Consider the following 26,899-nt stretch of genomic DNA (forward strand, 5'->3'; position numbering starts at 1 on the left):
GCAAATTCTGACAATTTCTAACACCTTTCTCCCTTCCTAGGAACTCGTCGAGATGGTAAAAGCAAAGAAAGCTGCCCAAGAGCAAGTGCTGAATGCAAGTAGAGCCAAGAAATGACAATCTTTGTTGTGTGTGCATTTTTATAATAAAACTGAAAATATTGTACAAATTTTCATTCTTAAAATTCTATTTCAAGTGATAATTTCAAAGTGTGCTATCTGCCATTCGCTGTGGTGGTCTTACAGCCTTTCAAAGTCTGATGCAGTATTTCAGTCAAATTTTCAAGTATATTTTTTTTCTCGAGGGACTGGTAGCTCAAAACTTGCAGATCTGTTAGCTTTATAAATATATATGGTCGAAATATGTTGATTAGGAGCATTTTAATCATGAAGCCAGCACATGTTACTGCGAATCTGGTTAAACTCTGGCAGTTGCTCAATGGGACCTAAGGATTAGAAGACAAACAGTTAAAACTGAATAAAAGACAAGTACTTAGCCATTAGGCACCCTGTACTTCAAAGAAAAGGAGCCAGGCTTACCAACAGCAGCAAGAGCTGGACTCTTATCATAAATATATTTGGTGCACACTTCTTGGATTATCTCTGCATTTACAGCCTGAAATAGAGAAGATAACTAGCATTCGGAGCTTTTCATAGTAAAGACACATTCTGTACCTGGAACTTTTTAGAACTAAAGCAGGAATTTAGGACACCTATTTTCAGCTTTGTCACAAGGAACTTTTGTACAAGCCTCACAGTGTCTAAACACTACTTACATCAATTCTTGCTTCAAGCTCAGGGATGGGAATTCTTCTGTTATAGCATAACATTTGCCTGCCAATATCTTCACAGATTGGAGTGGAACCTGTTTACAAGAGGAGGAAACACGTAGGTACTGGAATATTGATCAACCATATGAAAATAGAACTTAGGTCTTTATTCTTACCATCAAGTTGCAACAACATGTTTGTTTTCAGAAGATTTTTGGCTCGTGCAACTTCGCTTTCTGTTACACTTGTGCAGAGTCGCATCCTAAAACCAAATCAAAATGTCAAGTAGTTTGAAAATGACTTGAGTTAATGACTTAAAGACACTATATGTATTATTCCACAACATACACATAATTAGGATTTCAACTTAGTGAAAAGTTATTAATGATCCCAATAGCTACACAAAACCTAAAATAATACTGATGCTTTTTTTTAACTTTTTTTTTTAAATGTTTATTTATTTTTGAGACAGCGTGAGCAGGGGATGGGTAGAGAGAGGGAGACACAGAATCCGAAGCAGGCTCCAGGCTCTGAGCCATCAGCGCAGAGCCCAACACGGGGCTCGAACTCACAGAGTCGGACGCTTAACCAACTGAGCCACCCAGGCGCCCCTATTTAGTCTTCTCTTGACTAAATGCTAGTATCACCATCAAAACTAGTCAACAGTGTAAAAACATGAATTCTAGGGATGCCTGGGTGCCCTAGTTGGTCACGTGTCCAACTCTTGATTTCAGCACAGGTCATGATCTCATGGTTTGTGAGACAGCCCTGTGTTGGGCTCTGTGCTGACATTGATGCGGAGCCTGCTTTGATTCTTTCCCTCTTTCTGCCTCTCCCCTGCTCGCTCTCACTCTCTCAAAATAAATACGTAAACTTAAAAACAGTGTGAATTCTAAACAAGATTTATTTTCTCACCATTCTTTCTGAACAACATGTAGCATATCTGCAATGGTGGCCGGTTCACAAACCATATAGATGCCCCATAATCCTGTATCTGTGTAGGACGTGTTGAAAGACTGGAAGCTGTGACAGAGGTTGCCGTGACAGGTGAGCTGGGCCAGCTTACTAGATAGATTCTGTAACGAAAAAAATTGTCCAAGAGAACTGTAGGTATACGTGCCCAAATTACCAGAAAGCAAAATGAGTTCTGTGGCAAATAGTGAATGCCCTGAGAGGCTGTGTCTCTGTTTTATCTAGCAGCATCTCAATATGAAGTTAAAATTCAATGAGACTAAGAACAATACTTCTCTCACCAGCCCAGTGTACCCCCAGAGAAATTCACAATGTAAAAGCAATGAATCCTTGTAATTAACATAGCAGCTGCACCAATTCTAAAATAATTCATTCCCGTTACCAACCCAATTTGTAGGGCTCCTTGCTGTGTATGCTTAAAGATTTCAAATTCTATTGCATGTGAAGCCTACGATGTTTATATGAAGTATATTTTGTTGAAATCTTTGAGTACAAACATACTTTATATTTTGAAGTAATTTCAGACAGAAAAGGTACAAAAACAGTATGAGGAATTCCTTTACCCAAATTCTCTTAACAACTGTTATTTTACCATGTTTGCTTTATCCTTCTCTTTAACATATTTTTTCAACTGTTTGAGAGATGTGATGTTTTGTGTACACTTCTAAAACCCAAGGACATTAACATCAAAACAATTATTAAAACTAGAATATTAGCACTAATAATGGTACTATTAGTGAATTCTATCCTCCTTCAAATTTTGCTAATTATCCGACTTACATACTTAGGGCACACACAAAAATCTTTCCCAGCCCAGGATGCACTCCAGGATCAGTCTGTATTTTAAAAGTCCATTCACAAGACAGAGTTCTGCCTTGACATTTATTATGGAAAATTATTCATAAAATCACTTACCATTCCTCCTCCAAAAGAGCGATCCCAGTTGCCAATCAGTGTGTTTGCAACCATGAGACATATTGTATCTGGATGTGCCCAACCAACAGCCTCAACAGCTATTGCGAGATGTGCCAAAGGCATCTTGTCATCCCTCACTCGAATCTAGTTAAAACAAAGCACAACTCTAGTGAAGACTGCCTGTGTATAGGGGCGCCTGGATGCCTCAGTCATTAAGCGTTCGACTCTTGGTTTCAGCCCAGGTCATGATCTCAGTTTGGGAGATTGAGCCCCACGTCAGGCTCTGTGCTGACAGTGCGGAGCCTGCTTGGGATTCCCTCCCCCTCTCTGCCCCTGCCCTAATTATAATTACACCCTCTCTTTCTCAAAATAAACTTGGGGGAAAAAAAAAAAAAGACTGCCACTGTGTAACAGGCTTAACAGGAAAGAAACACATCATGCCTCATTACATTGAACAGTCTAATCCAGAAAAATTTCTTGAGTTCTGGAAAGAAAACTTCACCAAAAGATCTGCAATTGAAATACTACAGGGGCATCTGGGTGGCTTAGTCAGTTGAGTGTCTCACTCTTGACTTTGACTCAGGTGATGATCTCAGTTTGTGCATTCTGCATTCTCTCTCTCTCCTCTCTGCCCACACCCCCACCCCACATGTGCATGTTTGCTCTCAAACACTTAAAAACAAAACAAACAAAAAAACCCCACATACATAGCCACCAGATGGTTACCTGGTCAAAAAGGACTGCATTATTTCACTGGCAGAAATCAGGAACATTCTAATTTCTAATCGTGACACAACAGTCTATTTTCTAACAGGGACACAAAGCTTATTTTTGTCCTACCAATGCTATAGTTCTATGCATTTGCCAACATCAGACCACTTTTGATAGATTTCCTTCGAGCACCATCCCTAATGTGGCAAACTAGGCTTCCGAACGAGATTTATGGCTACAGCTGACAACTAGCTGATTCTCTGCAAGTTCTGGCTCTAACAGCTACTCCCAGAAGTGTACTGTGGGCAGAACTTAATGAAGAATAAACCTGATGTGAAAATCAAAATTTGGGGAGTTTTAAAAATAGAAACACTTTTATAGCTCACAATACATAACTGGGCACAGTGTCAAAGAAAAAGCACAAAAAGACCAAATTATCACATTCCCCTCAAAACCTTGTTTCCTTATTAGGAAAGTAAGTGGTTAAATAATATGGAATATAAGCAAATGAATCCATCCCTTTCCCTTTTTCTATGTTTCAATTTAAGCCTCTGGTTTCTTCCATTTTACTCCTGTTAAAAATAAGCACATTTTGTATACTCATTCATAAACACAACCCAAGAAACCCAAAGGGCTAAATACTAGCTAAGGAGGCTTGCCCTACCTCACTTCCTGTGAATTTGCAGGGAGGCAGAGCTGGTATTTCTCCTTTGTGTGTGGACAAAGAGTCACCAAAATGAAACTTGGCTAACTCAAGCAGTTCATCATGGGAAACTCCTAAATTGAAGGAAAATATTTCATAGATCTAGTAGCAGTACAATCTACAGCAGACCAATAACTGCCAAACTTTACAATAAGCTCAAGGTGGTATCATGTGATCAAAGTTACACAAGATCTACTCGCACTCACTGAAAGCCACTTCAGAGTGAGCTGACAGCACACTTGCCCTGCTGTTACAGGCTTGGGGTTGCACAGCTTTCTCAGTCTGTAGAACAATTAACATACCAACAAATTCACAGCTGAGGATAAGAAAACAGCTGGAAAATACATTCTATATAAAATCCTGTTACATTAAGTTACTCACGGTCCTAGAATGCAAACTAGCAAAAAGTCCCCTTTTCAATAATTTTTGTAAAGTAGAAAAGAATATAAACATGAGCTCTAATTTAAAGAAGGCTGGGTACATAAATACGCTTTGTTCTCTGAGCTCTGCTATCAGAATGCAGCAGTCAAAATTCAAAAGAATTTCATCTAAATTTCTGAATAAATCCAGAGCTATCCAAATATTCACTGCTGGCCATCCAAAACTTAAGGATTACTTAGATTCTAGGGGCACCTGGGTGGCTCAGTTGGTTAAGCATCTGACTTCGGCTCAGATCATAATCTCACAGGTGATGGGTTTGAGCCCCACCTCAGATGAACGCTGCTTCTCTCTCTCTCTCTGTCCCCCCCTCCCCATCATGGGATTCTCTCTTTCCCTCTTCTCTCTCCGCCCCTCACTCACCTGGATCCTCTACCTCGCTCAAAAAAAAACCAAACAAACAAAAAAAAAACACGTTACTAATCCAAACTCATGACCCAAACAGATTCAATGAAGGATTCTTAAACACAAGGATAAACTTAGGAAACAAACTTAGACATGTGCAAGTGCTTTTACAAATGCTGTCATGTTATTTATATGAAACATTCCTTTAGAATGTAAAAGCACAACTTGCACCCATTATTTTCCAAACAAATCTGTGGTATAAAACAAGACCATGTGTTTTCAGAAGCACTGTCTAGGAGAGCCACCTCGGATACCAATCCAGACACTAACAAAACAACGGGAAACCCTGGTGGTCCAAGAATGACAACCAGAGAGTGAAAAACCATGAACACGCACACAGTTCTCAGCACCTGGTAACACCAACTTCCACTGCTTTATTAACTTCACCTACTGCCCTCCTGATTAGACATTCCAGATAGCTCCTGCTCCCACACCTTTACTTCTCCTCATACAGAAGGCAGGGGAGCCAGTAAATTTTTTAATGAAGCTAGGTCTGGTCTTTTTCATTGATTTTAAGATGCCATTGTTTGTAACGCTCATCATAACTTATGTACTAAAAAGACAAAATACTAATTAATACAGGACAAGCCATTAACTCTACTTCAGCAAGGTTGAAATGAGCCTATGAATTACAAAAAAAAAAAAAAAAAAAAAAAAAAAAACCCCGTTGTGTCCATGTGCCAACGACCATGGCAGAGACCTCCCAGTGTGGTCATTGAGGCCTAAGTCTTCCTGTTCCGAGGCAGTTTCAAATGTGGACCCCCAGTCGGCACCATCCATTTTAGAAACAGTTACACAAGAGAATTTCAGAGTGCACTGACGGCTATTACAAAGGTAATGCGATTTAGCTTCAGAGCCTAATGAATAAACTGTTAAAGGTATTTAACCCTCATTTTCATTTTCTCCATCATTCCCAAGTAATTAGTTCACAAGTCTAACTAGGGCAACTAGAATTTTAATTTATTGTCATTTCTCAAGACAAAAATTAAATTTACACAAAAGAAAACTCCATCTATCTTTGTTTTGCCCTAAAAAGACAAAGTGAAAACAAAACTGGAAACCAATAAAATGTACCGTTTGCCTAAATTCAGACTGCCACGAAATCCAGCAGAATCTAACGTAAATTTTCTTTCATTCACTGGCTTCAAACATCCCCAAGGAAGCCTTGCCCTGAAGCCACTCACATAGTTGGATTCCCTTTAAACACTCTCAGCTCCCTGCACAGTTCCCCTTCTCAGTAATTAGTAGAGCTACTGAATGAACAAATCAAAGAATGAACAACATAACATATCCAATTCATGCCTGACCGAGGATGAAGTTGGTTCTCAAGAAATAATTTAAAATCTCAAGAGATTCCCATACTCTAGTACACTATCTTTCAAATGTCATTATCTACCAGTTCGCTCATGTGCCCTTTCCTTGCAAGTTATGTGTGTACACTCATATCTGTAAGTTTTTCTGTTTTTTTAATAGGTTTTTTTAACCTCCTCTTCTACTGAAGAGAAGAAAGTCTATTTCCAGTGCTCCACATTACCTTTAAATAGCACACTCAACAATTTGCTCTTTAAATAAAAAACCCCAGGACCTCTCCCAACAGGATCAAACTAGTAAGTGCATCATTCTATGACTGTGTTTAAAACAGTTACAGAAATTTATTTACTTATTTTTTATTTAGATTCAAGTTAGTTAACATATATGTGTGTGTGTATGTATGTATACATACATATACATATATACACTATATATATACACTATATATATAGTGTGTATATATATATAGTGTAGTATTGGTTTCAGGAGTAGAATTTTGTGATTCATCATTCAGTTACAGAAATGTAAATCGACTAACCTCCAGCAGCAGCAAGTACTATTCTTGGCCCCTTATAATGTGTGGTTATGTAATCCACCAAGTCCTTACGATTTATAGATCTGTAATGGAGAAAGAAAAGCAATATAAAAGGAAACTAAAAAGCACAGATCTTTATATAATATACCTGAAATTAAGTTGGACCTTAAAAATACTCTAAGTTAAATGCAGTCAGAAATAGGATACAGACAACAAGTATCAACAAAAGATGAAGAATTTCAACTTTCCTGTATCAAGAACAAAGAGCCGATACCGTCACTTGTTATTTCAGTACTATCCAAGAGCCCAGACACCTGGGAGTTAGATGGGGCCAAAATGTAGCTAACTACAATTTCATTCAGATTATCAAGAGGAAACATTACGTTTTGAAATATTTCTGAATTTTCAAAACTCATCATTTTTTCTCCAAAAAAATCTTGAGAATTATACCTACTTGATGTTTTCAGTTGGACCCAAAATAGTCCGTCCAAGTGCAGTATTTTGATAAGCTGTGGCATGAAGATAATCAAAAACAACTTCCTGTAAATTGGTTTCAACTTCCTGCATCTCCCTAAGGATGACTCCACGTTCACGTTCAATCTCTGCTTCTCCCAATGTACTGTTTTGTATTATATCAGCAAGAATTTCTACAGCTAATTAAAAATAAAACAAGAAGAAACACGAAGAGTCTTAATTTTCAATATTAAGATCTATTAAACTAGCATCAGAAACCATGATACTGACCATCATCATTCAATTTTGACTAAATGATTAAGCCAGGAAGAAACAAATTTACTCCCATTAAAATTAAAAATATAAAATATAAACCCCTGTGGTAAAGAACTTGGGGAAAATTCCTAAATTTATCTGAGGTCTCCACAACACTTGTAATGACTCTACCACTTCAAACATGACCCAAGTGTATAGTGTTCTGTATGAAAATATTAAAAAGTAGAAAATTTTCTGTATAAAAACATCTAGGTAGGTACAGAGGATCCACAGCGCCCAAATATTTGCTACCCCAGTCCCCACAGCAATGATGCTGCTATACAAACAAGCCAGTACATGCCATAATCTAACAGAGATGGAAAGTTAACATGTGAAGAAAAGGATAGGTATCCCAAAAAAGATACCTATTGCTATCAAAGGATTAAGTGACCCTTGGGAAAAAGTGATTAAGCCCTCAAATTATTCATATAAGAATGACCCTAATTTGCAAAAAGCCCAAAGTGAACTCAAGGATGCTATATGATGCTATAAAACTACACACTTCTCCAAAAAGGAAAAACCTAACCTATTTGTACAGGGGCAGGGTGCCTGGATGGCTCAGTTGGTTAAGTGTCCGACTTCGGCTCAGGTCATGATCTCGCGGTTCATAAGTTCGAGCCCCTTGTCGGGTTCTGTGCTGACAGCTCACAACCTGGAGCCTGCCTCATATTCTTGTCTCCCTCTCTTTCTGCCCCTCCCCTGCTCACGCTCTCTTTCAAAAATAAACATTAAAAAAAATAGCAATAATTAAAAAAAAAAAGAATTCATACAGGGGCACCTGGGTGGTTCAGTTGGTCAAGTGTCCAATTCTTGGTTTCAGCTCAGGTCATGATCTCAAAGTTTATAGGTTCAAGCCCCACATCTGGTTCAGTGGTATCAGTGGGGAGCCTACTTGGGACTCTCTCTTTCCCTGTCTCCGACCCTCCCCTTCTCACGTGCTCTCAATAGTAAATAAACTTAAAAAAAAAAAAAAAAAAAGAACTAGTACATAGTTGCAATCACAATCTAAATTTTAACAAATATAAAACATGAATAATCTTTAGTTTCTTTTTTTTTACTCTACTGCAAACTTTTGTTCCTTGTTTAGATTCGCTTTAAGGGGCCTTGTCTCCAAAGCAATTATGTTCGAGTATCAATGACCTCCTATAATGAACTACCAGTAGATTGCCCAACATGCTGAAACAGATTGCTAGACCAAAGCAAGCCGGTTGCAGAGATCATGACCAAAGGGAAAAAATATAAAACCAAATAAAAAACTCTGTCCACATAAGAACCAAAAGCCATGACGGGTGATGAAAAGGCCAAAGACAGATAGAAGGATAAGGAATCCCGTGTGAAGACTCTCTTGTAATACGGGATTGGTAGTCTAGACAGTATTTGCTCAAGTGGAAGTTCGTATTTCCTGGAGCTTATGTTTAATTAGAATCTTTCTTTTTAATGTATATTTAATATTATGTGTATTAACGGGCGCCTGGGTGGCTCAGTCAGTTAAGCATCCGACTTCGGCTCAGGTCATAATCTCCCGGTTCATTAGTTCAAGACCTGCATTAGCGTCTGTGCTGACAGCTCAGAGCCTGGAGCCTGCTTCAGATTCTGTGTCTCCCTCTCTCTCTCTGCCCCTCCCCCACTCACACTCATTCGCACTCTCTCTCAAAAATAGACATTTAAAAAAAATTTTGTTAATATATTATGTGTATTAGTATTGCAATACATGTATTCAATTTGTAATACAGTGGGACACCTGGATGGCTCAGTTCGTAAATCACCTGACTCTTGGTTTTGGCCCAGGTTATGATTTCAGGGTTCATGAGTTCAAACTCCGAGTCAGGCTCCATGCTGCTGGTACAGAGACTGCTTGGGATTCTCATTCTCATTCTCTCTCTCTCTCTCTCTCTCTCTCTCTCTCTCTCCCTCACTCCCTCCCTCCCTCCCCCTCCCCTAGCCATGCTCCAATTCTCTCTCTCAAAATAAATAAACTTAAAAAAAATCTGTAATACACCTATATTGATGTATAATCAAGGGGCACCTGGGTAGTTCAGTTGGTTAAATGTCCAACTCTTGATTTCGGCTCAGGTCATGATCCCACGGTTCATGAGTTGGAGCCCTGAGCTTGGGATTCTCTCTCTCTGCCCCTCCCCTACTCATAATCACACATTCTTGCTCTCAAAATAAACTTAAGAAAAAAAAAAAAAAACACTTAAAACAAAATGGGAAGGTATCAATAAACATTTTTCCAAAGATGACAGATGGCCAAAAAGCATAAGAAAAGATGCTCAACATCATTCATCATCAGGGAAACGCCAATCAAAACCACAATGAGATAACACCTTACACCTATCAGAATCACTATTAACAAAAAAGACAAAGTAACAAGTACTGACAAGGATATGAAGAAAGGGAAACCTTTGTGTACTGTTGGTGGGACTGTAAATTGGTGCAATTACTTTGTAGAAGTATGGAGGTTCCTTAAAAAAAACTAAAAATAAAAGATACTAGAAGACCCAGCAATTCCACTTCTAGGTATTTATCCAAAGAAAATGAAAACACTAACTCAGAAAGATATATGCACCCCCATGTTTACTGCAGCATATTATTTATAATAGCCAAGATATGGAAACAACCTCTGTGTCCATCAGTGGAAGAATGGATAAAGAAACTGTGGAATGGAATATTCTATAATGGACTATTATTCAACCACAAAAAAAGAATGAAATCTTGTCAGCTGCTACAAGGATGGACTTACAGGGCATCATGCAAAATGAAGTGAGACAGAAAAAGACAAATACCTCAGACAAAAAGACAAATCTTCTGCATGTGGAATCCAAACAAAACAGAACAAGTTCAGATACAGAGAACACATCAGTGGGTGCCAGATGCAACCAGGAGAAATGTGCGAACTGTTTTCTTAGGTGTTTTTTAATTCTAAGTTGAATTTTTAAAAAATTAATAGAAAGGAAAATAACAAAGAAGTATACTCCAAGATGAAGAACTAAAATGTGCAAACGCAGTAAAGATAAGAGAGTTTTGTTTAAAAAAAAAAAAAAAAGGCCCAGTAGGAACGCCTGGGTGGCTCAGTCAGTTAAGCGTCCAGCTTTGGCTCAGGTCATGATCTCAGGGTTCAGGAGTTCAAGCCCCATGTTGGACTCTGTGCTGACAGCTCAGAGCCTGGAGCCTGCTTCAGATTCTGTGTCTCCCTCTCTCTCTACCCCTCCCCCACTCTCACCCTCCCCTTCAAAAATAAACATTTAAAAAAATAAATAAAAATTTTAAAAGGCCCAGTAGTCCACAGTGATAAAGTGAGAGGGGAAAAAAGTAGGCAGTAAACTGGATACAACTAAAAATATTTCCCTACACAGGAATGGCTCTGGAGAAAAACTTTTTTTTTTTTTTTTTTTTTGAGAGAAAAAGCACAAGAAGAAAGGACAGAGGGGGAGTGGGGAAAAAAGAGGGAAAGATATAGAGTGAGGTAGAGGGAGAGGGATTTTTAGCCCCTTGTTACTACAGCCAATTAACAACTATAATATACAGAACATCAGAGACTGTCAGAGGGAGGGAGGGAGGGAGAGAGAGGGAGGGAGGGAGAGAGAGGGAGGGAGGGAGGGAGAAGGAGGGAGGGAGAAGGAGGGGGGAGAAGGGGGGGAGGGAGGAGGGAGAGGGAGGAGGGAGAGGGAGGAGAGGGAGGAGGGGAGAGGGAGGAGGGGGGGAGAGGGAGGAGGAGGGGGGGAGAGGGAGGAGGAGGGGGGAGAGGGAGGAGGAGGGGGGAGGGGGAGGAGGAGGGAGGAGGGGGGGAGAGGGAGGAGGAGGGGGGGAGGGGGAGGAGGAGGGGGGGAGGGGGAGGAGGGGGGGGGAGAGGGAGGAGGAGGGGGGGAGGGGGAGGAGGAGGGGGGGAGGGGGAGGAGGAGGGGGGGAGGGGGAGGAGGAGGGGGGGAGGGGGAGGAGGAGGGGGGAGAGGGAGGAGGAGGGGGGGAGGGGGAGGAGGAGGGGGGGAGGGGGAGGAGGAGGGGGGGAGGGGGAGGAGGAGGGGGGGAGGGGGAGGAGGAGGGGGGAGGGGGAGGAGGAGGGGGGAGGGGGGAGGGGGGAGGGGGGGAGGGGGGAGGGGGGGAGGGGGAGGGGGGAGGGGGGAGGGGGGGAGGGGGGAGGGGGGAGGGGGAGGGGGGGAGGGGGAGGGGGAGGGGGGAGGGGGGAGGGGGAGGGGGAGGGGGAGGGAGGGAGGGAGGGAATGAATATCCTAAGCGGGCTCCATACCAAGCATGAAGCCCAATATGAGATTCAATCCCATAACCCTGAGATCATGACCTGAGCCAAAAGCAAAAGTCAGACACTCAACTGACTAAGCCAGGTTGGCACAAGTCTTGCAGCCTACAACTGTTTGATATCATTTGTCATATTTGGAGGAAAAAATAGGTACCCCCCTCCCCCACATAGAGTTTGATTCATTTTTTCACATTTCTGGGGGTTTCACAACAGACATAATAAAACCAGTACTAGGTTATTTTTGAACTCTTGTGAAAATTACCTATCTGCAGTGTACATAATAACAATACCTCTTGGCAAATCTTTAGAGAATGCTTTGGCATAATATACAGTCTGCTCTCTGGAGGTATAGGCGTTGAGATGAGCACCCATGTTTTCAATCTCAAGTTCCAGATCTAACTGGGATCTCTTTTTGGTGCCCTGAAACAGAAAAGAAAATTATGATACCTTCCTTTATCTCTCATCTATTCTAAGGACTTCAGGCAATGAATATGAGGACATAAGCCATGTCAGTTTCATGCAAGGACCAAATCTGATTCCTAAAGTGCATCAGTGGTGTATACTTTCAGATGACCCTGACATCAACTCTACAGAACAACTGTCAGTATTTCAGGTAATTATTCTGGAAAGAAGAAAAGATTAAAATAAATAAATTATACTATACTACTGAAGTAGTTCTCCTTCCCTTAGAATGAGATATTGTGCCTAATGGCTCTTAAAGAAAATGCTTTTTTATAAAGTCTTACAACTTACCTTGAAAGCCATATGCTCCAAAAAGTGAGCTGTGCCATTATTCTTCTCATTTTCATACCGACTTCCGGCATCAATCCAGAGCCCAACCTGAATACAATCAAGAAAAAATTAAGTAAAACATCACTTTCTTTCTTCTGGGGGGACAGAGGTATAGAGGGAGCAGTCTCCTTCCCTTTTTTTTTTTTTAAACAAATGCTTTCCAGTCTTAGCACTAAAGTTTTCTTGACTTGAGTGGATTGACAACACATTCCTAAGAACTAGGAGATTTAAAAATGTTGATGATCAGTCTACCGGTGAGTGCTAAAATACTACTTGCCAGTTTCATGGAGGACCCAGATTTTTAGCCCCTTGTTACTACAGCCAATTAACAACTATAATATATAGAAGAACATCAGAGACTGTCAGAAAAATCTAGGTTCAAATCCTGGCTCTGTCATGTATTAGCTGTGTAACTTGAACAAAACCATTTAACTTCTCTGAACTTGACCCTTAATTGTAAAAAGGGTGTGTTGGTGCCTACTACAAAGAACTATTTTAAAAATCAAATAGAGGACACCTGGCTGGCTCAGTCAGTGGAGCATCTGACTACTGATCTTGGGGTTGTAAGTTTCAGCCCCACGTTGGATGTAGCAATTACTTTAAAAAAAAAAGTTTAAAAATTAAAGATCACATAAGACAATATATGCAAAAACAGTTGGCACAGAGTAGCCTAGAGAAGGTACTTCTTTCATTATCAACACTACTAACAACAAACAACACAACTGGCTGCAGGAACCAGATGCAGACCCTTAAACAAAGTACATATGCATCCAGTATGGAAGTATCACTGGAAGAAAGATTCACAAATGAGAGTCACCTGTCAAGGCCAAAGAACTGCCCCTATTTTTCAACCACCATCCAACAAAAAGCTTAGATTAAAATAAACAGCTGCCCTTTCCTAAGTGCCTAACAACTAAACAGTGGTTGCTGGAATCACTTACTGTGCATGTTGAGAGCCCAGAGTCTTCAGAGGCCACTCTGAGTCCGTTGTCCAAACGTGTTACTCGCGTTTCAGGAACATTCAGAACAACCTGTGTAGCAGCCTGTGTATTTCTCCATCTGTTCCCTCCAAAATATAATGACTGGTTGGGGGTGAAGGAGTGGGAGAGAGGAAGCAAAACACATCACTATTCTGATTTTAACTTTTGTTCCAATGAGACCCACCCCTTTGCTTGGCTTAGGAACTTTCCTTAACCACTCTCCTAAAGCCAGCAACAAGCCTGCAAACATGCCTTCGCCTTAGGGAAAACAAGCAGTTATTATCATTACACAGAGAGAAACTGTTTTTACTTCAGTACCTCTCCTAGAAAAGCTTAATATTCATTATAGAGGAAACGGGACAGGGGAGACAATGAAGGGAGAGAAAACTGTAAAAATATGTATACACTATAAAGGAATGAGATTTAGGTTTTCACTGTTCAAGAAAAGCAATAAGCTTTGGAAAAGGTAGGAAAACAGAAGATAGGAAGAAGGGCAGATGCTCAAGATCTACCGTGGTTGAAAGATTTGTTGACTACGGACCATTCTCCTGTCGGCAATTTTTCTTTTCCTTTAAACACACGTTAAAGTCCCTGCCACATACCTTGGAGAAAGCTAGAGGTTATCATGAGAAAAATATATACACAGACAAAACTTTCCTTTGGCTACTCCGGGGTTCGCAGGAAGCACAGCTGAGGATGAAACTCGGCCTTAGACAAAAAGAACTCTCGTCTCACTTTTTAATTTCTCCCCATTTGCAACCACTGTGCTTTTAGTAACCAACACGCACTCTTTACGACTCCTGGGCAACTGCCGGGAAAGGCGCCAGCAACCGGTGTCATCCCACGGTTCACTAGCAGGTCACGCGCGGCGGGTGACCAAGGCCAGCTCATCCCCAGCGGGCATTCAGCATCCCCTGCCCCCTGGTTCCCCACGCGCCGTGGGGGTGTGGGGCGCCGACTCCGCCGCTGGGCCGGGGGCCCGTGACTCAGCTCCGCCGCGCGGGGTCCGGCGGCAAAGGCCGTGTCTCAAGCGACACCCAGACAAGTGGAAAGAAGCTCACCCTCCTGGCAGCGCCTCCAACCAGAAGCCTCTCCGTGAAACCCCAAAGCCGCCGCCGGGCCGCAGGCAACAGCACCCACCTGGCCGCCGCTGCCGCCATCTCGGTTGGGGACGGGGAGGATATGCTTCCGGGGTCGTGACCTGATGTCCCAAAGTAGGTGGGCTCCACCTTGTGGCCAAGATGGAAATGACACTCTTCGAAGCGGTCACGGAAGAAACAGAGCTGGGCTTTGTGCTGAGCTGTAAGCCCCTAATAACACGAATTAGGGAGTCTGTAGGAGTTTCCTGTATTCTCAGTTACTTAGATCGCCTACGGAGTGCGAGACACAAATGTGGAGGCGTTAAAGGTAACCTGGTGAGACCTATTATCCCATTGATGGCTACAATTGATTGGATAAAGTGGAATAGGATCCAGAACTCACTGTCCTTAAGGAAGCATCTATTGGGAGAGACCAGCGTACTGAGAGGAGGGAAGGATGTGCCATTGTTGACCCTTAGTCCCTCTTTTTTTTTTTTTTTCCTCTATGCTTTTTTTTTTAATTTTATTTTTTATTTTTTTTAACTTACATCTAAATTACTTAGCATATAGTGCAATACTGATTTCAGGAGTAGATTCCTTAGTGCCCTTACCCATTTAGCCCATCCCGCCTCCCACAACCCCTCCAGTAACCCTCTGTTTGTTCTCCATATTTATCAGTCTCTTCTGTTTTGTCCCCCTCCCTGTTTTTATATTGTTTTTGTTTCCCTTTCCTTATGTTCATCTGTTTTGTCTCTTAAAATCCTCATATGAGTGAAGTCATATGATTTTTGTCTTTCTCTGACTGACTCATTTCACTTAGCGTAATACCCTCCAGTTCCATCCACATAGCTGCAAATGGCAAGATTTCATTCTTTTTCATGGCCGAGTAATACTCCATTGCGTATATATACCACATCTTCTTTGTCCATTCATCCATCGAGGGACATTTGGTCTCTTTCCATACTTTGGCTATTGTTGATAGTGCTGCTATAAACATGGGGGTGCATGTGTCCCTTCAAAACAGCACACCTGTATCCCATGGATAAATGCCTAGTAGTGCAATTGCTGGGTCATAGGGTAGTTCTATTTTTAGTTTTTTGAGGAACCTCCATACTGTTTTCCAGAGTGGCTGCACCAGCTTGCATTCCCACCAACAATGCAAAAGAGATCCTCTTTCTCCTCATCCTTGTCAACATCTGTTGTTGCCTGAGTTGTTAATGATAGCCATTCTGACAGGTGTAAGGTGGTATCTCATTGTGGTTTTGATTTGTATTTCCCTGATGATGAGTGATGTTGAGCATTTTTTCATGTGTCGGTTGGCCATCTGGATGTCTTCTTTGGAGAAGTGTCTATTCATGTCTTTTCCCCATTTCTTCACTGGATTGTTTGTTTTTTGGGTGTTGAGTTTGTTAAGTTCTTTATAGATTTTGGATACTAACCCTTTATCTGATATGTTGTTTGCAAATATCTTCTCCCATTCTGTCGGTTGCCTTTTAGTTTTGCTAATTGTTTCCTTCTCTGTGCAGAAGCTTTTTATTTTTGATGCGGTACCAGTAGTTCATTTTTGCTTTTGTTTCCCTTGCCTCTGGAGACATGTTGAGTAAGAAGTTGCTGTGGCCAAGATCACAGAGGTTTTTGCCTGCTTTCTCCTCGAGGATTTTGATGGCTTCCTGTCTTGCATTTAGGTCTTTCATCCATTTTGAGGTTTTTTTTGTGTGTGTGTGTCTGGTGTAAGAAAGTGGTCCAGGTTCATTCTTCTGCATGTTGCTGTCCAGTTTTCCCAGCACCACTTGCTGAAAGACTGTCTTTATTCCATTGGATATTCTTTCCTGCTTTGTCAAAGATTAGTTGGCCATACATTGTGGGTCCATTTCTGGGTTCTCTATTCTGTTCCATTGATCTGAGTGTCTGTTCTTGTGCCAGTACCATACTGTCTTGATGATTTCAGCTTTGTAGTATAGCTTGAAGTCTGGGATTGTGATGCCTCCTGCTTTGGTTTTCTTTTTCAAGATTGCTTTGGCTATTCGGGGTTTTTTCTAGTTCCATACAATTTTAGGATTATTTGTTCTAGCTCTGTGAAGAATGCTGGTGTTACTTTGATAGGGATTGCATTGAATATGTAGATTGCTTTGGGTAGTATCGACATTTTAACAATATTTGTTCTTCCTATCCAGGAGCATGGAATCTTTTTCCATTTTTTTGTGTCTTCTTCGATTTCTTTCATAAGCTTTCTATAGTTTTCAGTGTATAGATTTTTCACCTCTTTGGTCAGATTTATTCCTAGGTATTTTATGGGTTTTGGTGCAACTGTAAATGGGATCGATTCCTTGATTTTTCTTTCTGTCACTTCATTGTTCTTAAACACTTCACTGTCTGGTTCATTTCATTCCATAGAGATCGTTCTTGGTGAAGCCACTAATTGCTTAAAGACAGGTGCGTCTCAGACCTTATCTTACAGAATCTTGCAGAATTTGACATGGTAGGTCTCTTTGAAATTTTCTTATTGTATCTTAGAGGCCTTCCTCCTTTTCCTACTACTTTCCTCTTTACTTTCTTGGACAACTCTTTATTCACAGATCTCTTAATGAGACTAAAAGTAATAAGCACTGTTCTAACTGTGCTATTCTTATGCTCATTTTATATCTGTAAAATGTAGAAATTGTGGTAAAATAACTTGCCTGAGGTCACCATGCTAACAAGAGGCTGTCTGGCTCCAAAGCCTGTGTTCTTTAGAAAAAAGTTTTAGTGTTTATTTATTCCAGAGAGAGACATAAAGACAGAGCATGAGCGGTGGTGGCAGGGGTGGGTGTACACACACACACACACACACACACACACAGAGAGAGAGAGAGAGAGAGAGAGAGAATCCAAAGCAGGCTCCAGGCTGCTGTCAGTACAGAGTCTGACATGGTACTCGAACCCATGAACCACGAGATCATGACCTGAGCTGAAGTCAGATACTTAACCAACTGAGCCACCCAAGTGCCCCACAGCAAAGCTGGTGTTCTTAAATACCACAATATTTTGTCTGAAAAGTTGGTATTCCCCATGGTTGTGGACGTGGACCCCTTCTACTGCACACTCTCCCTAATGGTTTTACTTCTTCATAAGGACTTCCCTGTCTAGCCACCCGCGACTTTCTCTTGAGCTCCAGTCCCTCTTAACCATTCAATGACTAGAAAACTATAATTGAATATTCTATTGACATTTCAATATCAACTTGTCCAAAATACAATTCACTGTCTTGTCCTAAGTCTTTTCCTGTATATCCAATGCAAAACAGCCAAGGAGACCTCCAATCACCTAGACATCCAAACCAGAAACCTGAATTTCATCATCAGCTCCTCTCTTTTTTTCCACCCTCTACATCCAACTGATGTACTCCGATCCTGCGTCTTGAATTTGTTCTAGCCCCATTGTCACAGTTTTTCACATTGTTGTCCAATGGATCTTCTTAAAATGCAACTGTTAGCATGACTATCCCATTATGAAAAATCCTCCAGTAACTCCATGGTCAGGATAAAGTGAAGGCTCCTTAGCATGGCAGATAGGACCCTTCAGGATCTGACTCCCACTTATCTTTCTAGACTCACTTCTGCCATCTACCCTCTCTGCTAGGATTCACAGCTTCAACCCATAGGCTCTATTACATAATAAGGACAACCAAGGTTATTTCTTCATATTTCCAAAACAAACGTGTGGTAACGTTAATAAAGAAATACAAACATGCATGTATATATACAAAAATATTTAGGTATAATCACAGGAAACACCTGGGAAATGTTAGCACATTTTAACTTAAAATTAATTTGGAATGTCAGGGAAAATGACAGAAATAAAGGCCTCCAAAGTTTTCCTCTTTTTCTTATAAAAGAAATGAGAAAACTCATTTAAAAAATTGTCGGAAACAACATTTTCAGAACTCTAGAAAGTAAACAAAGGCTTGACGTAATCTGGGGAGCTTTTATTTCATGAAAACAGCTAAACTTCAAGAAGAGTGAGCTTTATAGTATTTTAACTTGTTTTATCCTGAACCGCTTCCCCATATCTTCACGGTAATCTTGGAAAGCCACATCCCACAACCACGATGAAAATCAGCAGCCTGGCATGGCAGAATTGGATTCAAGCTCCTTCGAGGCCCCGAACCCAGAGAATTGGAATTATTTGACCTATCCTGTGGTTCCTTGGAAGATCTCACTTGCAAGTTTGTCTTTGTTTGACTTGACTCAGAGCAAAAGGTCTTTTTCTGGGCGTATTGTCAAAAATATCTAGAGGTAGTTGTTTCACTTTGTGGCTGCCTGGGGGTGGTAGATAACAACAGGGGCAAACAATAGCTAAAACAAAAAGCTTAAAAGGAAAAGCTAAGGCCTGAGATATCTATAGACGCTTTGAAAAGCTCAGACATATCCCTGGGACCTTTCCAAGGCCATACACATGTGTACAACTATGTACATACCTGGAGATGTACACCTGCCCAGGAAAGACCTGAAAAAGACTTAAACCCTCCTCTCTGACCTTGAGGCTCCGTATGAGCAGGAAGTGAAGACTAAGGCATAGATGTCAACCGTCTAGCTAAACATTGATGGTATGCCCCACACAGAGCTCCTCAACAAAGTCAGAGGGGATGCCTGGCTCGTGAGTTTGAGCCCACGTTGGATGCAGAGATTACTAAAATAAGTAACCTTTAAAAATAAATAAAAATATAAACAAACAAACACAAAAACTGGGAAAGTCATTGTTTCTAGGCTTTTAATGAAGTATCTGTTCAGTCATTACCTGACCTTTAAGCTAACCAGGCAGACTTCAGCCATCACACATGACTTTAAGTAATTCATTCAGAAAACAAACAAAAGCAAACAGCAACAACAAAGCCTGGGACGGGAGTAGAATCAGATATTCACAATTGACACTATATTATTTTAAAAGTCCAGTTATCAGGAGTGCCTGGGTGGCTCAGTTGGTTGGGCATCAAATTCAGCTCAGGTCATGATCTCCCAGTTGGTGGGTTCGAGCCCACATCAGGCTCTGTGCTGACAGCTCAGAGCCTGGAGCCTGCTTTAAATTCTGTGTCCCCTCCTCTCTCTGACCCTCCCATGCTCATGCTCTGTCTCACTCTGTCTCTCAACAATAAATAAATGTTAAAAAAAATTTTTTTAATACAAAAAAAAAGTTGAGTTATCAACCAAAAATTATAAGATAAGAAAATATGGTCATACTCAGAGGGAAAAAATCAATAGACAATGTCCCCACAGCGGGGGGCAGTGGGGGACCTGGGTGGCTCCATTGGTTGAGCATCAGGTCATGATCTCATGGTTCATGGGTTCAAGCCCCTATCAGTCTCTGTGCTGACAGCTCAGAAGCTGGAGGTTGCTTCAGATTCTGTGTCTCCTTCTCTCTCTGCCCTTCACCCACTTGTGCTCTCTCTCTCTCTTTCTCTCTCTCTGTCTCAAAAATAAATAAACATTTAAAAAAAGGTAAAAAAGAAAAGAAAAGAGAAGGTCCCATGGAAGGCTAGACATTGGACTTGACAAAGGCTTTTAAAATAAGCCATTTAGGGGCACCTGGGTGGCTCAGTCGGTTGAGCATCCAACTTCGGCTGAGGTCATGATCTCGCAGTCTGTGAGTTCGAGCCCCGCATCGGGCTCTGTGCTGATGGCTCAGAGCCTGGAGCCTGCTTCGGATTCTGTGTCTCCCTCTCTCTCTGACCCTCCCCCGCTCATGCTCTGTCTCTCTCTCTCTGTCAAAAATAAATAAAACATTAAAAAAAATAAAATAAGCCATTTAAAAATGTTCTCAGAACTAAGGGAAACAATGCCAATAAATAAATAAATAAATAAATAAATAAATAAATAAGGATGATGGCTCACCAAATACAGAATATCAATAAAAAGACAGAAATCATTATTTTTTAAAAAAAAATCACAGATCTGAAATTGAAAAATGCAATAACTGAAATGAAAAAATTCACTAGAGGGGTTCAAAAGCAGACACGAACTGGTAGGAAGAAAGAATCAGAGGACTGAGGATAGGTCAACTGAGATGATCAGTCTGGAGAATTAAAAAAGAATAAAGTAAAATGAACACAGCCTCAAAATCCTATGGATACCCTCAACCATACCAATGTACACATGTCCGCGAGTCCCAGAGACAGAGTACAGAGAGAAAGGGGCAAAAAGAACCTTTGAAGAAATCAAAGGTTTGATACTGTTTGATGAAAAACAGTGATCTATGTATCCAAAGAGCTCAACAAATTCCAAGTAAGATAAGCTCAAAGAGACCCATACCTAGAAAAACAAAGGAAACCTCAAAAGCAGCAAAAGAAAAGCAATTTATCACATATGCTTGATCTTCAGTAAGATTAGTAGCTGATTTCCCATCAGAAACCACAGAGGCCAGAACATACTCAAAGTGCTGAAAGGAAAAGATTGGGCCAAGAATTCTATATCCAGTGAAATGATCTTTCAAAAATAAAGGAAAGTAATCTGAAAGTGAAATTAAGAAAATAATTCCTTATTTATTTAAGAGAGAGAGAGAGAGAGAGAGAGAGAGACCACACACAAGCTGGGGAGAGGGGCAGGAGGAGAGAGAGAGAATCCCAAGCAGGGTCCATGCCCAGAATGGAGTCCAATACAGGACTCCATTTGATCCCATGACCCTGCAACCATGACCTGAGCTGAAATCAAGAGTCAGATAGTCCAACTGAGCTACCCAAGTGCCCCAATAATTCCATTTTTTAAGAGAAACAAGGAATATAATACTTAGGGGAAAAGTTAGCAAAGGAGTATAAACTTATACTCTGAAAACTATAGAACATTATTGAAAGAAACTAAAGAGGATCTATATAAATGAAAAGACATCTTATGTTCATGTATCAGAAGACTTAATGTTGTGAAGATGGCAGTATTCCCCCAAGTGGATCTATAGATTCAGTGAGATCCAGATCGGAATCTCAGCTAGATTCTCTGTGTAACTTTACAAGCTGGTCCTCAAATTCATATGAAAATTCAAAGGACCCTGGATAGCCAAAACAATCTTGAAAAAAGAGGAATGAAGTTAAAGGATTCCCACACATCCAAGTTTTAAAACATACTACAAAGCAACAATAATCAAGTAGTGTGGTATTAGCATAAGAACAGACAGTGGAATAGAATTAGGAATCTAGAAATAAACCCTCATGTTTACGGGCAATTTATTTTTGACAAGGGTGCCCAAACAACTCAAAAGAAAAACAATAGTCCTTTCAACAAATAGTGATGAGTCAATTAGACACCCACATGCAGAATGAAGTTGGACCTCCCATCTCATACCATATATAAAAATTAACTCAAAATGGATCAAAGATGTAAGCCAAAAAAAACTATAAAACTCTTAGAAGAAAACACAGGTATAAATCTTCATGACCTTAGATTTGGCATTGAATTTTTTTAATTTTTTTAATTTTTAAATTTTTTTTACATTTATTTATTTTTGAGAGACAGAGCACAAGCAGGGGAGGGCCAGAGAGAGAAAGAGACACAGAATCTTAAGCAGCCTCCAGGCTCTGAGCAGTTGGTCAGCACAGAGCCTGATGGGGGGCTCAAACCCACAAGTCATGAGATCATGACCTGAGCCGAAGTTGGGCACTCGACCAACTGAGCCACCCGGGTGCCCCGGCATTGAATTTTTTAGATATGACACCTACAGTATAAGCAACAAAGGAATAAACATAAATTGGACTTCATCAAGTTAAAAACTTTTGTGCTTCACAGAATCAATGGAGTGAGTGGAGATTCAAGCTCTGAAAGTGAGCAGGATCCAAAGAAGGACCAGGATGTCAAGGGCACCTGCCACCACTGGGAGCTTGGTGTTTGCAATACTCTTAAGCTCTCCAATGGCCACTTCTGCTGCATGTATTTTCTTTACTACCCCTATTCTCCCTCAAAAATCAAAGTCAAAGTCAAAACCCTAAGGACCACTTTACCTCCACTAGGATGCTTAAATAAAAGACAATAAAAAGTGTTGGTGAGGATGTGGAGAAATTAGAACCCTCATGCACTGCTGATGGGAATGTAAAATGGTACAGCCACTTTTGAAAACAATCTGGTAGTTCCTCAAAAAGTTAAACATAGAGCTACCATTTAACCCAGCGATTCTACTCCAAGATATATACCCAAGAGAAATGAAAGCATGTCCACTTGTATGCTAATACCCATAGCAGAATGAGTCATCATAGCCGAACAGTGGAAACAACCCACATGTTCTTCCATTAATGAAATATTAAATAAAACTTGGTATATCCATACAACAGAATATTATTCAGCAGTAAAATGAATGAAGGACTGATCCAGGCTACCACATGGATGAACCTTGAAAACACTATGTTAAGTGAAAGCAGCCATTCCATTTATATGAAATGCCTATAGAGAAACAAAGTACATTAGTGGCTGTCTAGGCTTGGGGTTAATGGGAGGATTGGAGGTTGGCAACTAATGGGTAGGGGGTTTATTTTTTGAGGTGATTAAAATATTCTGGGACTAGTGGTGACTGTGGCACAACTTTATGAATATACTGAAAACCATTCAACTGTACACTTTAAGTGGATGAATTCTATGGCATGTGAAATTCTATCTCAATAAATCCATTACCAAAAGTTGGACAACGGATTTGAACAGATATTTTTCCCAAAAGCAGATATACAAACAGCCAATAAGCACATGAAGATGCTCAATATTATGAGCCATCAGGAAAATGTAAGTCAAAGCTATAATAAGGTACTATTTCACACATGCCAAAATGGCTACAATGAAAAAGACAGTAACAAGTGTTGATGAAGTTATGGAAAAATTGCACCCCTCAACATTGCTGATGGGAATGTAAAATGGTACAACCATTGAGGAAAACAGTTGATCAGTTCTTCAAAAGGTAAAACATAGAATTACCACTTGACCCAGCAATTCCACTACTAGGTAGCTATATATACCCCAGAAATGAAAGAATACGTCCACACAAAAAATTATACAGAAATGTTCATAATGGCATTATTCATAGTAGCCTAAAAGTGAAAATGATCCAAATGTCCACTAACTGATGAATGGATCAACAAAATGTGGCATACCTGTACAATGGAATATTGTTCAGTGACAAAAAGGAATTAAGTATTGGGGTGCCTGGCTGGGTCAGTCAGTAGAGCATGTGACTCTTTATCTCAGGGCTGTGAGTTCAAGCCCCATGTTGAGCACAGAGCTTACTTTAAAAAAATGAAGTGCAGGGGCGCCTGGGTGGCTCAGTCGGTTGAGCCTCCGACTTCAGCTCAGGTCACGATCTTGCGGTCCGCGAGTTCGAGCCCCGCGTCGGGCTCTGGGCTGATGGCTCGCTCAGAGCCTGGAGCTTGCTTCCGATTCTGTGTCTCCCTCTCTCTCTGCCCCTCCCCCGTTCATGCTGTGTCTCTCTCTGTCTCAAAAATAAATAAACGTTAAAAAAAAAATTAAAAAAAAAAAATGAAGTGCTGATACATGTTACAATGGGGATGTTTGAAAACTTTACGCTATGAGAGAAGCTAGCCACAAAAGGCCACATATTATATGTTCCATTTATATGAAACATCCAGAACAGGAAATCCAAAGAAACAGAAAGTAGATTAGTGTTTACTAGGGGCTGAGGGCAGGGAGGAATAGGGAATTACTGCTAATAGTTACGGGTTTCATTAGGGGTGATAAACATTTTCTGGAAACAGTGGCGATGGTTGTATGACAGTATACTAAAATCCATTTAATGTTACATTTTAAAAAGATAAATTCTATTGTATATAAATTATATCTCAATTTTTTTAAATACCCCAAATCCCACTATCCAAAAATTATCACCATTAACATTAGGATAACATTTCAGATACCTTTTTAATGTGTATATGTACCTAGAAAGGTAAGATGGATGGATAGATGGAAGAATGGATCAGCACATAGCTATGGTGACCGAATACTTAATCTTTAAGAGAATGGGATAATACAACAAATGCTATATTTATTAACAGTGTCTGGATATCTTCCCTTTGTCCCCACTCCCCATCCTTTCCCACTCTATTCTGTGCTTTAGGGAGCTGCCCTGCAGATAGCTTGATTCCTCCGGTTTTTAGCTGGGTTTAGCCAATGAGAGTCACAGCAGGATACACAAGCCTAGAGAAGCGAGGGAGGTGCCTTCATCTCTCAGCTTCTTCCCTGGGACTTGATGCATCTCTCTGCCAAGGGCATGGCCCCTTATACAGCTATCCTCTGGGTTCTAGTGGCCTCTCCTTCCTCTTCTACCTTCGAGGCTAAGTGGGGACAGATCTCTGCAGTTGCTAGTTCTGGAATGCTGCATTTCCCCTTGTTGATTTCTCTATACCCTGCCCCTACATTTGTAAATAGACCCCTTATTAAACTCTCTTCAAATCACCCCATTTGAATAAGTCAGAAAGTAGACTGATAGCAAGTTTTAAATGTGTGTTAATCAGTATTAGGATAAATGAGCAGACAATTGGTATTTATTACATTGTATTAGGATGGCAGATGATTTCATAGTATTATTGTCAGTATTTAATTTTATTTTTGAGAGAGTATGTGCCCATGCATACGCATGAACAGGGAAGGGACAGAGAGAGAAGAAGAGAGAATCTCAAGCCCAAGCAGCAATCTCTTCACTGACAGCCCACGGTCCATTGCGGGGCTCAATCTCGTGACTCTGGGATCATGATCTGAGCTGAAATCAAGAGTCGGAGGCTTAACCACATGAGCCACCCAGGTGCCCCAGTTGTTGCTATTTTGGTTGTTTTGAAACTTTCATCGTGGATGTCCTGTTCCTTTCATTCTTTTATGTGTGAAAATGTCCACTTTTGCCTTTACACTTGAATAATTTATCTGGGCCTAATATTCTTGGGTAACATTTTCATTTTCTCAGAATTTATATACATAGCTCCATTATTTTCTTGAGTTGAATATTGCCTTGGAGAAGTCTGAGGCTAACCAGATTTTTTACCACCCTTAAATATGGCTTGCTTTTTCTGTTTGAATACCTAAAAAATCATTTTATTCTTGAAGCTTAACAACTGAACTAGAGTATGTCTTAATGTTGAGTAATTTTTGTGTTGAGTGATTTTTATCAAAATTTCAAGAAACACAATATGTTCTTTCAATCTGTGGATTTAGTTCTTCCCTCATTTTAGGAAAATTCTCTTTCAATATACCTGGCATTCCATTCAGTGGGTTCTTTATTCAGGGGTAGAAGTTATCCCTATGCTGAATTACTTCAACCGTCTTCCATATTTGTTGGCATCTCTCTAATTTCCTGAAGCTTTGTCATTTTTTCTTTATCTTTTATGATTATCTCACACCAGAAACACCCACATCCATCTGCCCAACTAATTTTTTGCATAGACACATAAGGAATTCAATGGTCAAAAGATAGCCTTCTCCACAAATGGTTCTGGAGCAACTGGATATTCCTAGGCCTACGCCTCACACCCTCTGTAAAAATTAATTCAAAATGAGTCATAGACTTAAATGTAAAACTATATATTTTTTAGAAAAACGCATAGGATAAAATCTTTGGGATGGAAGGCTAGAGAAAGAGATTATAGCCTTGACACCAGAAGCATAATCCATACAAGAAAAAAGGCATAAACTGAACTTCATCAAAATAAAAACTTTTGCTCTGCAAAAGACACTGCTAGAGGATGGAAAGACAAGATTTAGAGCAAACATTTGCAAGCCATACATGCAACAAACAACTGGTGTCTACAATATATAAATGACTCTCAAAATAGTAAAAACAAACAAAAACAATTAAAAATGGGCAAGAGACATGAACAGATACTTCAATGAAGATGAAATACAAATGGCAAAAAAGCACATGAAAAGATCAACATCATTAGCCATGGGAGAAACGTAAATTAAAATCATGACATATCACTACACATGTAGCAGAAAGGCTGAAGTAAAAACTAGCATAACACTATATGTTGGTGAGGATGCAGAGAAACAAGATTTCTTATACATTGTGGATGGAAATGTAAAATTCAAGAGTGGTACAGTCACTATGGAAAATAGCTCGGCAGGTTGTTTTTTTTCAAATAAAATTAAATATATGCTTACCCTACAACCCAGCAATTGCAATCTTGGGCATTTATCCCAGGGAGATGAAAACAACCACATGGTTATTAATAGCAGCTTTATTTGTGATAGCCCCAAACTGGAAACAACCTAGATTTCCTTCAACAGATAAATGGTTAAACAATTAAATGGTTAAACAGAAGTACA

The 26,899-nt window shown here is 40.3% G+C and overlaps 2 protein-coding genes across 4 annotated transcripts in view; one reads left to right on the forward strand and one right to left on the reverse strand.

The window, feature by feature from the left end:
* Positions 1-168, forward strand: part of DNAJC2 (DnaJ heat shock protein family (Hsp40) member C2) — a 36,775-nt gene extending 36,607 nt beyond the window's left edge. For all 3 annotated transcript variants that reach the window (XM_060632279.2, XM_060632281.2, XM_060632282.3), the window contains one exon: positions 41-168. In XM_060632279.2, coding sequence (XP_060488262.1) covers positions 41-115 — 75 coding nt within the window. In that variant the 3' untranslated portion in view covers positions 116-168. The remainder of the gene's footprint in view (positions 1-40) is intronic.
* Positions 117-14,743, reverse strand: PMPCB (peptidase, mitochondrial processing subunit beta). The gene is made up of 13 exons (XM_060632283.2): positions 14,613-14,743; positions 13,513-13,653; positions 12,533-12,619; positions 12,070-12,199; positions 7,212-7,410; positions 6,761-6,840; positions 4,030-4,142; positions 2,655-2,798; positions 1,683-1,843; positions 944-1,029; positions 774-862; positions 538-613; positions 117-443 (listed from the first exon to the last, which is right to left on the reverse strand). The coding sequence occupies exons 1-13, from the start codon at positions 14,709-14,711 to the stop codon at positions 379-381; spliced, it is 1,470 nt and encodes a 489-aa protein (XP_060488266.1). The 5' UTR covers positions 14,712-14,743; the 3' UTR covers positions 117-378.
* Between the last annotated feature and the right edge of the window lie 12,156 nt (positions 14,744-26,899).

This window comes from Panthera onca, chromosome A2, assembly GCF_046562875.1.
Source record: "Panthera onca isolate mPanOnc1 chromosome A2, mPanOnc1 haplotype 2, whole genome shotgun sequence".
Classification (NCBI taxonomy): domain Eukaryota; kingdom Metazoa; phylum Chordata; class Mammalia; order Carnivora; family Felidae; genus Panthera; species Panthera onca.